The sequence below is a fragment of the Budorcas taxicolor genome, chromosome X (genome assembly GCF_023091745.1).
Source record: "Budorcas taxicolor isolate Tak-1 chromosome X, Takin1.1, whole genome shotgun sequence".
NCBI classification, from domain to species: Eukaryota; Metazoa; Chordata; class Mammalia; order Artiodactyla; family Bovidae; genus Budorcas; species Budorcas taxicolor.
In genome coordinates this window covers 99,278,828-99,293,064 of record NC_068935.1, presented here as the reverse complement: position 1 = coordinate 99,293,064, position 14,237 = coordinate 99,278,828, and the positions used below count along the sequence as shown (strand labels likewise).

The following is a 14,237-nucleotide window of genomic DNA, read 5'->3' as shown; positions in this document are numbered from 1 at the left end:
TATTATTATCTGCATAGGTTATGTTGGAGAAGGCAATGGCAACCACTCCAGTACTCTTGCCTGGAAAATCCCATGGATGGAGGAGCCTGGTGGGCTGCAGTCCATGGGGTTGCTAGGAGTCGGACACGACTGAGCGACTTCACTTTCACTTTTCACTTTCATGCAATGGAGAAGGAAATGGCAACCCATTCCAGTATTCTTGCCTGGAGAATCCCAGGGATGGGGGAGCCTGGTGGGTTGCCATCTATGGGTTCACACAGAGTTGGATACGACTGAAGCGACTTAGCAGCAGCAGCATAGGTTATGTGGCACTGACATTATAAATGAACTACATATTCCTAAGTAGTTCAGGTTAAGAATTTAGTTGTTTAAAAGGAGTTAAATTTATTTTCTTATAATTGAGTGGGTTTCTCCTCTGACAGTAATTGATGGTAACTGCATAAGTATTAACACAATGCTGCTACAAATGATGTACTAACTAGTCCATAATCGGACTCAGCATAATACAAATTTTATATATTTTTAAAATATCGATTTATCTACCTTATCTATTAATCATATCAACTTAGTAAATTCAAATTATTCTCTCCAGCTTATAGTTTATTAAGTTATAATTATTAAATAAGAATCAGTACTAAGTGATATAAGGTTTAATTTTAGAATAAAGGAGAGATGTTGCAATGTTCATTGGAAGGACTGATGTTGAAGCTGAAACTCCAATGCTTTGGCCACCTGATGTGAAGAGCTGACTCATTTGAAAAGACTCTGATGCTGGGAAAGATTGAAGGCAGGAGGAGAAGGGGATGACAGAGGATGAGATGGTTGGATGGCATCACTAATTCAATGGACATGAGTTTGGGTAAACTCCAAAAGTTGGTGATGGACAGGGAGGCGTGCTGCGGTTCATGGGGTCACAGAGTTGGACACGACTGAGTGACTGAACTGAACTGAATCCCTCCCCCAAAAGTATGTTAGGACTGCCTATGTGTTGGGCTTATAGGAAAGCTGGGGAGGGATCAGGAGAAAGTGATTGGCAAAGTGGTGATCAACACATTTAGAACCCAGAATGTGAAAGCTAGATTTTAGAAATTCGAAACTTCCTATTCTTTTGAGGTCTTTGAATGCATATGATATATCTGGCACTTTACCTACCTTATGGCATTTAATCTTCAAAATAATGCTATTTTCTCAGATGAGGAAACTGGAGCTCAAATTAGGCTAACTTGTTGAAGGTCACCCAGCTATCAAGTGGCAGACTTAGGATTTGAACCTAGATCTGCATGATTTCACAGTTCATGCTCCTTTGGTTCAATTGCTCTACCTTCTATATGGGTTTTCAGGGCCACTTTTCATAGAAATTATTATTAAAAAATCATCTATCCTACTTTCCCATTTCTCTATTCAGTGAAGGACCTAAACCTTAAAGGCTACATACCAATTGTACATATGATATAAACTATGCTAGACTGAAAACATTACGTAGTGATACAAGGACTGTATTACTGTATAAAAAATATCTCATGCTTCATGATGGATGACACATATCTGTAACTGAACTAGACAAAGAGTTCTGGCTTAGAGGATAAGTAACTTTACCAGGGACACATAGCCTGTGCAGAGAAATGATTTGCAGCCAGGCCTGCCTGACTTCGACCCCACCCACAGCATCTACTCCATGCAATTCCGCAGCGAATACCAAGTAATGATTATGTAGTGAAAAGAAGGTTTTGAGGGGTTGGAAGTAGGCAGCCTCGTAATTCTTGGAAACAGCCTGAGTCAAGAACCACCAGCTCCCAGAAGACTGCCAAACACTGGCAGAATTTCTCTCTCTGCTTGTGCAAGTCTAAGTGTGTGTGTGTGTGTGTGTGTGTGTGTGTGTGTGTGTGGTGGTGGTGCTGGGGTGTGGGGAGACAGTGGTGTCAAAATCTCCCAGGCGTTGAAGGTCATCTGTTGTGAGAAAGTTTACAATGAATGTATTAATTTAGCTGTAGGAAATACTCAGCCTTGTATATTCACTCATTCAAGTAAAATGGAAGGAATACCATAAAGCGTGGAAGAGGTGTTTTAGAGAAGGTGATTAAACATGAAACATAATCCATATAAAACTATAGTTTGTTAGGTCTAGTTACTAGTCTCAGGGAAACAATCTAAAACTGTGTTGGTGTGTAAAATCAGTTGAGATTTCCATAGCTTCTCACTGAATACTGCTAGGATTACTGAGTCAGCACTGAATTGTCTTCCTTTTATTTTGAAATCCAACTAAATATACCTTGTTTATTGGTTACGTTATTGAAAACATAGAGCCCATGTTTATGAAGGAAACCTTGTTTTCATCTGTCCATTAATTTGTTCCTATCCCTGAAAACTGGAGGTGTGCACTATAACAGATCTGTTACATGAAACTTACCTCATTAAATTTATCTTTTGCAGAGAGTAACAGACCGAAGGCATTTTTTCTTCTCCCAATTATACTATGGATTGAAAGGCAGAGTAGTGACTTTTATTTGCATCTCAGACACGGTCAGAACAAGAAGGGGTTACTGTGGTCTAGGACATGCTGTGAGGGGTAGAAAAGGGTTTTCTGGGCTGAAAGCTTCCCTGAGGATCTTAATTTTGTCTTCTCTCAGGCCTGTCTACAAGCAGTCTCAACTCCTCCCATGAAAGCCCCACTAAGATCACAGCAAAAGAAAGCAACATTCTGGAGATAACCGCTTAACAATTTTTCGTCACTGCTTTTTCTTATGATACTACAATGAACTACTGGTAAAACACCGGTAGCATGGAAAATTTGGCTCCAAAGTGCCGCCAACAGACCTTTGGCGGTGGGGAGCCGTGGTCAGCGAGCCAGAGCCCCGTCGGTGACTCTTCAGTCCCTCTGGCCGGGGGTGAGGGGGCGCGAGCGAGGGGATCCGGGCCGGCAGCGCAGGCCTGGCCTAGGGCGGCGTCCGAGCCCCGGGGCACTGGGCCGACAGCGGCTCTCCGAGCGCGCTCCTCGCGGAGGCCATTACTTCCAGCAGTGCAAAAAGTATGCTTTCTTCGGAGGGCGGAGGTCAGGGGCCTTGCGCCGCCTCCTGGCGATGTGACCTTTAACAGGCCCTCGAGGGCCCGGGACACGCGGAGCACAGGATGCCGGAGCCGAGGTCGGGGACCACCCTGGAGCTCCTGGGCAGCCAAAGGCCGTCCATGGCGTCCTAGCTCACTGCTCACGCCCGCCGCGGGCGGTGACGGACCTCGCCCTTCCCCGCCGTTCCCCTCCCCCTCCCGAGCCCGCCGCGGCTCCCCTGACACGGTCCGGACCCTCCATTCTCTGCCCCAGTATATTTAACTGGCACAACCTAACCCGCTGCTCCCTCTCGGTGACAACCCTTCACCCGGACAGACGGACCCAGCAGCCAACCATCGGTCAGAATTGGCGGGCCTCCTGCTCCCTGTAGGTGGTGGCCTCGGTGGGCGGGGCTCGGGCAGCTAGCAAGTTGAGTGGAGCCACGGCTGACGTGAGTCAACAAAGGTCACGTGAAGCGAGCGGGGCACTTCGATTGGCTGCACCAGCCGGGCGGGGAGGGGGGGTCACGGCGGCGGCGTGGGGTTCGCTGTGTGACACAATTACAACAACTTTGTGCTGGTGCCGGGGAAGTTTGTTTCTCCAACGAATTCCCCCCACATCCCTCAACCCCGCACGCTCCGGCCGTTCCCGCTGCCCCCGCCCGTGGCTGCCCCTCGCCCGCCCCCGCGATGTGACCCAACAAGCCGAGCCGCCGCCGCTGCCGACCCGGGGGCTCCGCAGCCCCAGCCGCCGCCGCCTTCACCGCCGCCGCGTTGGGATTTTTCGTCGCTGCCGCCCGCGGCGGAGGAGGAGGTGGCGATAAAGTTGGTGTGCGGGTCCCGCGCGGAGGTTGGGGGCGTCGTTGCGGGCCCCGGCCCGCGGGGGGGTGTCAGCGTCGGAGTTGTGAATTCGCTGCGTTTCCATGAAATCCAGCGGAGTGTCGCTCGCTACCGCCGCCGCTGCCGCCGCCGCTTTCGGTGATGAGGAAAAGAAAATGGCGGCGGGAAAAGCGAGCGGGGAGAGCGAGGAGGCGTCCCCGAGCCTGACAGCCGAGGAGAGAGAGGCGCTCGGCGGACTGGACAGGTATGGGTCGCCGTCACCCACCCGCCCGGTCGGCTCCGGACGGTTGGCGCCTCTCTTCGGGGAGGCCCGAGCGCGGTTCGCCTCTGGCGGCGGCGGGGCGGGCACCTGGGCTTGGCGCTCTCGGTGCAGTATCCGCCGCCGCCGGGGCCTCGGGATCGGGCAGGGATGGGTAGGTAGGGTTGCCGGAGCTCTAACGAGCCGCGTGTGTGTCTCCCCACAGCCGCCTCTTCGGGTTCGTGAGGTTTCATGAAGATGGCGCCAGGACGAAGGCCCTACTGGGCAAGGTAAGGCAGCCGCGGGCTGGAGTGCGGACACCGTCTCCCCAGCCGGCGCCCTGCTCGTCCCGGGCCCCGCGGCTCGGCCGGCGCTCACTGTGGCCGCGAACTAGGGCCGAGGGGCTTCCGGAAAACTATTTTCTGCTTTTGGTCTCCCCTTACCCCCGGATCCCTCGCTTGCTCCCTTGCGAAATCGCTCTCTCCTCTCGTAGCTGGAGGAACAGAGACGGCAGCGCTTTGGGGCCGAGCTCAACTGGGTCGACAAAACTGCCTGTTATTTTACGGCTTTGGGGGAGTCGACCGATGATCTCTCCGAGGTGCCTGTTTAGGGTCAAAGGCTCGTAAATGTGTGCGGATTTCCCCACATTTCCGACTTACTTGCCTCCCGTGGTTTTTCTTCTTTTCCGCCAGGCAGGCTGTTCGGGAAATGTACTGTTAACCCAACGTTTGGGGTTTTCTTGTGTCCCTGCTCCCAGAAGGAAAGTTGCACGTAGTTTAGGGCGGTGAAGAGTTTGCATGGGGCTGTTGACAGGCATCTCAAGGGTTATGGTGTTTTACCTGAAGTTGGGTGACTTGTTTACTTTTTGAGTCTTTCTGCTATAGAAATCCTGCAGTTACTTATGAATGTGTTTTCTCTTTGGAGCCTCGTTTCCTGTGTTTCTCACAGGGGAGGCCGAGGGGAATTCGGGGTGCAGACTCTGTTTATTTGTGTGGAAAGTTGTTGGCACTGTCATTTAGTTAAGTAATGGCTGCTCCTATCGGCCCAAGATGGCGGGACAGGGTGGGAGGAGAAAGTGAAGGGGGGGGTTTGGGGGAGGGAGGAGAGGTAAACATGGAAATAAATAGTAGCGATGAATAGGCCTCTACTTCGGAGTCTGTAGCTCGGTGGGTGATTAATAAAAATTATCCAAGGTTCTTTGCATCTAGCATTCTTGCACCTTTCTCAAGCTTGGAAGCCGCATTCATAAGCCTGGTAAATGCTTATCAACCTGTAGCACATTTAGTTATCCATCCGTAAGCTATTGAACAAAGGCAGCGGAGTCTCGATCTGTCTCCATCAGTTTGTCTCTTGACCAAAATCTGATCGAAATGATATTTGAATGCTCGGTTCTTAATTGGGACCGTGAAACTTGGAGTGTGCCGCGATAGGTGTTGCATCCATTAAACATTTTCTTTTCTAGATGAAATCAGTAGGTTTGCATTTGATACCTAGCATTATTCTTGCAATTGAGAAGGAAGTTTGAAATGACTAAAGCCTTGCATTTTATTAAGTTGATTTAAAAAAAAATACGGTTATCCCGAATTTTTTCTGCAGTTTGGAGTCACTAATTCTTTTATCTGTAATTACGCTTCTGTTATTGTTTCAAAGTAACTTAAGTGTAAGGGGTTTCGAACACAATAATGACCCAAAAGCTAAACTGAAATAATCGTCAGTAAGCTCAGTGCCTTTGATCCATAGAGAAAAGTTGAATTAAACTTTGACTATGTAGGTATTAATTGGCTTCATTAAAACTATCGCCGGAAAAATGAATAGCGACTAGCTCTGAAATGATTTAAACATAAATGATTTAAACCTTGAAATTTATTTTCAACCTGCGTATTTGAAATATTTTACTTAAAAATACTTTACTGTCAAAGTTGTCATTTCAAAAGATTAAGCAAAATATTTAAATTTAAGAAGCATTGTATTTTGGATTGATTATCTCCGGTCTGGTAGCGGGTTGGTAAAATGGTCCGCAAATATAATACCTTTGGAATAGTTTGGCCAAATCTATTGTTTTGGTTAGGATTATGAAGAAATAAATGGAATCTGATGTTATACGTGGATAATGTGTAAAATGCTAGTTGATTTTATGTCTCAGAATGCTTGTATTTAGATGGATTCACAATGAGTGGATCGTGCTTAACATTGTATTTCAGATTGTAATATTGAACTCTGTAGTTAGTATGCACTACTGACTTTAAATTGTAAAATAACATTTTCAAGTATTTGTGAAAATGTGCTTTACTTTCTTGATGTTTGACTGCAGTAACATAAATGAGAAACTTGGGAAGGTTCATTATATTTTGTGGCAGAATGAAGGCTTCATAAAATACTGGGTAGTTTGATAAACTACTAAATATTTTGTTGAGCTAAAGGAAAAAAAAAAATCTTCATTACTTTAGACCCCATGCCTGTGAGGTCCTATTTAGGTCAAGACTCATTAGCCTTAACATTAAAATAAAACATTCTAGAGTATGTGCTTGCAACCGCATGCAGTTCTTGGTTGCATCTTTGTGAGCTTGAACATAACAGTGAAATGTGTAATGTAAAGCTTGATATTATATGATCTCTCACCATGAGTTTGGATTCTGAATGGAATGAATGAGCTGGAATCTTGCTATAGGAAGTATTGAAATATTTAGTTTCATCCATCTTTTGAACAGCCCTGGTAAACAGTATGTTTTTTTTGTGAAATGTTGAGCTGTGTTGGTTTCAGAATTCTTATTCCCTGAAAGTCTTAAAAATGAGAGCTGGCTTTTCTTTGTTGGGGTTGGTTCAGGCTGCTTACCTAAGGGCAGATACTGGAATTAAATAAATCACAGGACTCTTTTTAGCTATGGTTTTTGTCATTACCCCATCTGGCCGTCCGCCCATCAAATTGAGTCGGCACCTTGTATAACTTTTCTTTCTGACAGAAACTTAGCTCTTACTACTTGCTTTTAGCATTTATTCATATACATTATTGAATATTCTTTCAAGTTTTTATATTAGGTTTTAAAAAAGGTTAACTCTTGACCTAAAAGATTTGGAAAGTTTAAAACATTTACTAGTAAGTATCTCCTTTTCCCCCGAACTTGTAGGTTCCTTTTCTAGTTGGGAGGATACTTTATCCAAACTGCTGATTTCTTTTAGTAGCTGAATGCATTTGTCAGACTAATTTATATTGGAGTCATTGAAAGAATTTCTGTTTGAATGATTTCCATTTGATATACAATGGTTGGGGGTTTGGATTAAAGAGAAATTAGTAGTGCATGTATTATTTTGTAGTAGTACCTTTAAAATATCTTTAAAAGATTGTTAATAGCAAGTAGTTGCTTAATCAGAGTTCTTGAAATATACCATGATCTTGAAATATACCAATTTTTTCTTTAATGCTGACCATCTTTTGGTATCATAATTCAAGACACTTATTTTTTTAATTACAGTGGAGTTACTGAAAAGTAATTAAGAAGTGAAACATTTTAACAGGAATTAACTATGGTGACTTAGCACATTTAAAAAAATCTTTTGGGTTATTCTTGTTTTCAGTTAATAAGGATTTGTGTTAAAATATATATCAATATATAGCATGAATATATTGATAGTGATACTACATTTGTATTTATAATAATTATATAATGCTAAAGGGTTGGAATCTTTTGTCAAGAAACTATGCTAAAATACATAGTTGTTCACTTAGAAGTACCTTTATATCATTTTTAAGTTTGTGTTAAATACTCTTGGGATTTTTTTTTTTTTTTGGTAATTCTTTTAATCAATAGATTATGTAGAATACCTGGAAGTAATTTCTCCCTCATTGCAAGCAGATTCTTTACCGTCTTAGCCACCAGGGAGGCCCATGGATCATTTACTATCTTAAAATGTATGTACTTAAAAAAAAATACTTACTTCTTTTTCCTAGGAGATAATTAGCATGAAAATAGTTGGAATTTAAAATTCCGGGGGCAGTGGAAGTAGTTTAAGATCCATTAAAGCATATATTTTCCTAAATTTGGTTTGCTTGCACGTTAGTGACTAAACTACCACTGCGGTTAGTGGTCAGTTGTGTCCGACTCTTTGCGATCGTATGAACGGTAGCCCACCAGGCTCTTCTGCCCATGGGATTTCCCAGGCAAGAAGACTGGAGTGGGGTGCCATTTCCTGCTCCTGGGGATCTTCCCAACCCAGGGATTGAACCCACGTTTCTAATGTCTCCTGCATTGGCGGGCAGATTCTTTACCTCTAGCGCCACCTGGGAAGCCCAATATATATGGTAAGGGAAAATTATTAGGTCAGTTGTAGAAGGTGACTTTTTTATACTATAATATTTGGATGTTGATATTTAAAATTATATTCTATGTATATGTTTTGTTTGCTGGCACTTTTAAAGGAATATATTCATTTCCAGCACTAAAAGAGATGAATGTTTGGGTTACAAAAGTAACCACAGAATAATGTCACACTTCTCTGTTTCAAAATTAGGTTTTTAATTTGATGCATCTTATAAAAGTATTTTCAAGTTTGAAAAGTTGTCTTGAAAATTACAGTCATTATTATTTACCTGGACAAAGTCTCAGGCAATTGCTATACATTTCCTAAGATTTTGATAATTTCTTGTAATAAAGCTATAGTAAGAGATTATACAAAGAGCTTGCTTATCTGGCCACACATTAGAATTGCAGGAATATATAAACATGCACTTTAAGTTCTGAATTCTTTCCCCTCACTGGATAGCTCTTTTTGTAGAATCAATTACAAATTGAAATGACATGGGAACATTTAACTGCCACCTCTGTACATTTCAGGTTGTTAAAAACTGTGTGAGAGATGAGTTTTTGTGATGTAGGTGGTAAAGTGGAATGGTGGGCCATGCACTTTGAACCAAAGTGAAGGTTCAGTGCTTGGCTAGCTACAGAGTAAAAATATCTTTTTCGGACTTGATTATGTAACATTTAGTTTTTATTTATGTAATAATAGTACTATTTTGCAGATTTGAAAAAGTTTACTTTTGGTTAAGCTTACTTTGAAACTCATTGTGATGCTCTGAACTCTTTGCAATTGATGTTAATGAATTAAAACACTGTGAATTAATATTTTTGAAATGTATCCAGAGAACTAATTTATGTTACAAAGACACCACTAGATTGTCAAAGAATTGAAATGGTGGTTATTTAAGGCCCACGTGTATTTATTTGTAAACTAGTTAATTAATGAAGTTTAATGAATACATGATCGACAGTCTTATGTACTCATATCAAAGCCTCACATACAATTCTATCAGTTTTCTCTACTGGTTTGTAATTTGTCAATGGTAAATTAAAGCAACAAATATTTGAGTACACTGAATACAAGTCGTCTATGCAGGAAATACGGAGATAATGAAGATATCCCTTGTCTGTATTGAAAACTTACCGCTCCCTTAAAGGGTGAGGTAAGTATGAGGATGACTATCACCAAAACATCAGTGGCCGAGGGAAAGGGGAGTATCCTGAAGGTTTACGATACAGGTCAATTTAACAATTTACAAGTTAGAAAGGGTTTTTAAAAGCAGTCACAGGAACCTGTTTGTGAAGCTTAAGGGAGTACCAGTGTCTATCAAGGACCTTGCTGGAAAGGTGCTTTGGTGGCACCTGTTACACGCAGTGTTACCAGCAGTAGACATTAGCCCCAGAATCACCCGGTCAGTGGTGGAACACAGGGCTGGATGGGACTCTTAGGCTATGTGTGCACTGTGGACGGTATTGGGATCCTGGATTTGCTGATTCTTAGGCCCGTTTATGCAAAAGTGGAGATGCCTTTGCACTGTTTCGAGCCAAGCCACATTAACTTGAATATCATTCACTGCACTAATGAAAACTTACTTCTGACATTCTTTATGCTTCCTAACACATTCTCCTGACTAAAGTAAAGGCAGGAGAAGCATTGGCTTTATAGGGTGCTGTCCTGGCTCCTGTCTTCCTCAGGTCTCTTCTTTGTAGATTTAACTTTTCTGGACTGTGTATTCCTGATTTGGGAATTTCAAAAGTTAACTAAGAGCCCCTAGATACTAGATTATTGGAGTTAACTTGAAAAATTATCCAATAGTTGCTGGGTTAAAATTAATGAAAGCTCATGAGACAGCATATCCTGATATATTTCATTTTTTTTCTTGAAACATTTGAGAATTTATATTATGTAACATTCTGTATCAGACATTTAAAACTCAATTATTTTAGTATTTTACAATACATGAGTTAAATGGGGAAGGGGTGTTCATATTTGTGAGATAATTGCACAATGGCTTCTGGGCTAGCTTGATTTACAGACACCCTTTTGCGTTTATCTGGTCATTTGTTTCAACAAATTATGTACTTTGAACACCAAACCCCAGTAGAGAAAGACAAACCAGGCTCTTAGCTCCTTGTACCTGGGGACTCTTGTAATCTGCACCTTCTTTCCTTAGATAGGTAGTGCTGGAGATGGGCGGGACATTGATGGCTCCTGCAAAAACACTCCTTGCTTTCTCGGATCCCCATTTTCAGTTTACTCTTGGGGCAGTTGTAAGTTGAGTTTCAAAGTTCTACCCGCCATTGGGCCTTAGCGGAATGTCTCCTATTAATAGGATTGGGCTTGTTTCTTGATTGTGTTTATTGGAGATGGTGTTTCTTGACTTCTTTATTAGCACGGCATCTTTTAATTTTGTTTAGGACCGCATGGTTTAAAATCAGATTTTTGCTTTTAGCAGACGTTCAGACGGTCATCTGCTGTGTTTTCTCTCACTCTTTCTCATTTTGTAGTAATGCTTACCTTTGTTATGAGTTCTTAACTTGAGATCCTTGAATGAACGTTCATGGGTCAACTTTAGGAATTTTCTGACCAAGTTTTGGTAAGGTATTCAAGAAGTAGTTAAATAATAATCATGTTTGTAGTACAAAACAGCCCTAGGGTGAGGAGGAGGGGAGATTTTAAACTAGATTTCTCTGCTGTTGTGATTTTGTTTTTTAACCTTAGATGTGCATTACCTTAAAAATAAGTAGGCACGCTGATAATGAGTATACCAGAATTATATTTTGACTGATTAAAGATGGGTTTTATACTGGTGTGTGTATAGTTAGAGATACCTGTGAAGTCCTTTTTGTCAGGTTGGGATACTTCTCATCTTCATGGTCCTTCAGTCAGGATAGGGGTAAATGAAGTAGAGATGTGTATACTGTTTGGTCCTATTTCTTTCTTTCCTCACCCTCACCCTGGTCCTGTTTCTTTGCATTTGTTTACATGGTTGTACTCTTTCTTCATTTTGATCTTTAATTGATGACTTTATTTTGGGGTCTAATTTGGCCCAGTATGACATTTGGGACCTAATTAAAAACTATAACCTGGAAGGGTGGGAGTAATTCCTTATTCAGAGAATTTTAGGTTTCTCAGCCAAATTATGGGCTGTTTGCCACTTCTGTAAGCTTTCACTTATTTTCTCTCACTCATTTCTTTCTTTTATTTTATCTTTACTTCTCTACATTTCTAAAACAGTCATCATTCTGTTGTGAATGTGTCCTTGTATTTTTGTGGTTTTGTCTGTGTGGTAGTATTTTGTCTGTTATAATAAATAAAATATACTACTACTAAGTTTATTCTCATGAAGAAGGTTGGGCTGCTTCCCTGGTGGCTCAGATGATAAAGAATCTGCCTGCAATGTGGGAGACCTGGATTCAATCCCTGGGTTGGGAAGATCCCCTGGATGAGGGCATGGCAACCCACTTCAGTATTCTTTGCTGGAGAATCCCCATGGCAAGTGTATTATATAAGATCGTCTAGTTTATTTTAATTGAGAACAATGGAAGGAACCATTAGATAAAGGAATCTAAGATAAATTTATCTAAGGAATCCTATTTAGGTAAAGATAAAGGATTGTTTTCTCACTAGATCTATTGTATTGTGTTCACTAGATCTTTTTCTTTAAAAAAAAAAAGAAAGAAAGGAAACAGTGTATTAGAGGAAAGGTTCAGTATTTTGAAAAGCAGAGAAAATCAACCAGTCATCACCAATCATTACCCACCGTCAACAGTTTTCAGCTCATAACCTGTCTTGTTCATCTGTATTTTACCCTGTGCTGCCATTATTATAAAGGAAATCTCTTAATCCATAGATATTTCAGCTTGTCTCTGAAACATAGGGCTTCCCTCATAGCTTAGTCAGAAAAGAATCTGCCTGCAATGCTGGAGACCTGAGTTCAATTCCTGGGTTGGGAAGATATGCTGGTGAAGGAAATGGCAGCCTACTCCAGTATTCTTGCCTGGAGAATTCCATGGACACAAGAGCCTGGCAGGCCACAGTCCATGGGGTTGCAAGAGTCGGACACGACTAGATGATGACGACTGAAACATAGCCGCAATGCCTTTATTACACATAAAAATACCTTGTTTATTTTATTAATTTTTGGTTGTCCTGAGTCTTCGTTGCTGCATGCGGGCTTTTTCTAGTTGTGGTGAGCAGAGGCTACTCTTTGTTGTGGGGCATGGGCTTAAAATAACTTCTTAATATCAAATATGATTGAGTCTTAATTTTTTTTTGCCTTATGGAAGTTAAGAATTAGTTGCTTGGGAAATAAGTAGCGAACAGATATTTTAGTTGAATATATGTGAATTTGTATTATAGTATTGTGGTGGAACTCTGTAATACTAATAGATACAATACATGATAAGATAATTTTTTCTAAGAACTTTGTGAATCTTAGTTGTTTGAGTCTGTTTGGATAGTTTATTATTTAGGGACAATTTATTTTTAAGATAAAATAAGCATTTTAGGTTTTAGAATTTCAGGTGTCAGAATGAAAACTAGAAAAGCTTTTACTTTGCTTGATTGGTTTGTGAAATATTTGTTAAACTGCTGTGAGTGAGGGACTCTCCCAAGTCCTGGGGCAACAAGTAAGACTTGGCCTCTGTCCCTGCAGTCTGTGGAGAGAGATGGACAGAGTGACTATTTGATATTGTAAGTGCCGTAATCAAGGTGTATATGTAGTGTTCTTTGAGCTCTCAAATGATGGCGCAATTAAAACATTTAAAACTTTTGATCGTTGGTAATTTAAACTATCCCTACAAATTCCCAACGTTTTGGAGCAGTTAGTTTAGGCTGGAGAAGTGGAAGAGAAACTGCACAAAGATGTAACATTTTGGTCTTGGTTATCAAACGTGAATAGAATTTGAGCAAGAGGAATAAGAGGGCAGAGAGTTAGAGGTATAAAGTTGAATGGTGTTTGGGGAATTGTGAATAATTTAGTGTGGACTCAGAGAGATTAAGGTTGTCCTAGTGGGATAGGTGATTGCAGCCATGAAATTAAAAGACGCTTACTCCTTGGAAGGGAAGTTATGACCAACCTAGATAGCATATTGAAAAGCAGAGACATTACTTTGCCGACTAAGGTCTGTCTAGTCAAGGCTATGGTTTTTCCTGTGGTCATGTATGGATGTGAGAGTTGGACTGTGAAGAAAGCTGAGTGGTGAAGAGTTGCTGCTTTTGAACTGTGGTGTTGGAGAAGACTTGAGAGTCCCTTGGACTGCAAGGAGATCCAACCAGTCCATCCTAAAGGAGATCAGTCCTGGGTAGTGTTTGGAAGGACTGATGCTAAAGCTGAAACTCCAGTACTTAGGCCACCTCATGCGAAGAGTTGACTCATTGGAAAAGACTGTGATGCTGGGAGGGATTGGGGTCAGGAGAAGGGGACGACAGAGGATGAGATGGCTGGATGGCATCACCGACTCAGTGGACGTGAGTTTGAGTGAACTCCGGGAGTTGGTGATGGACAAGGAGGCCTGTTTGCTGCAATTCATGGGGTCGCAAAGAGTCGGACATGACTGAGGGACTGAACTGAGTGGGATAGTTCAGTTCAGGAGGTAATTGAGCATGTGGCCCCATCACTGTAGATCATAGGAAGTTTTGAGGAGTCACTGAACTCAACTCTCTAATCAGGGGAAGTGAAGTGACATGACCAGGATATTATTGACTCCAGTGAGAGGGATAAAGTGGAGAGGAAAGGGATCCAGTTGTTAAATAGTGATGGATAGATAAGACTACATGAATTTTAGAATATAATTTTGTGGCTACTTACTAGATGTATGAT

The 14,237-nt window shown here is 41.8% G+C and overlaps 1 protein-coding gene across 6 annotated transcripts in view; it reads left to right on the top strand.

Moving 5' to 3' along the window:
• Positions 1-3,904: 3,904 nt before the first annotated feature.
• KDM6A (lysine demethylase 6A) overlaps positions 3,905-14,237 on the top strand; it is a 176,585-nt gene continuing 166,252 nt past the window's right edge. For all 6 annotated transcript variants that reach the window (XM_052663511.1, XM_052663509.1, XM_052663514.1 and 3 more), the window contains exons 1-2: positions 3,905-4,126; positions 4,347-4,410. In XM_052663511.1, coding sequence (XP_052519471.1) covers positions 3,966-4,126; positions 4,347-4,410 — 225 coding nt within the window. In that variant the 5' untranslated portion in view covers positions 3,905-3,965. The remainder of the gene's footprint in view (positions 4,127-4,346; positions 4,411-14,237) is intronic.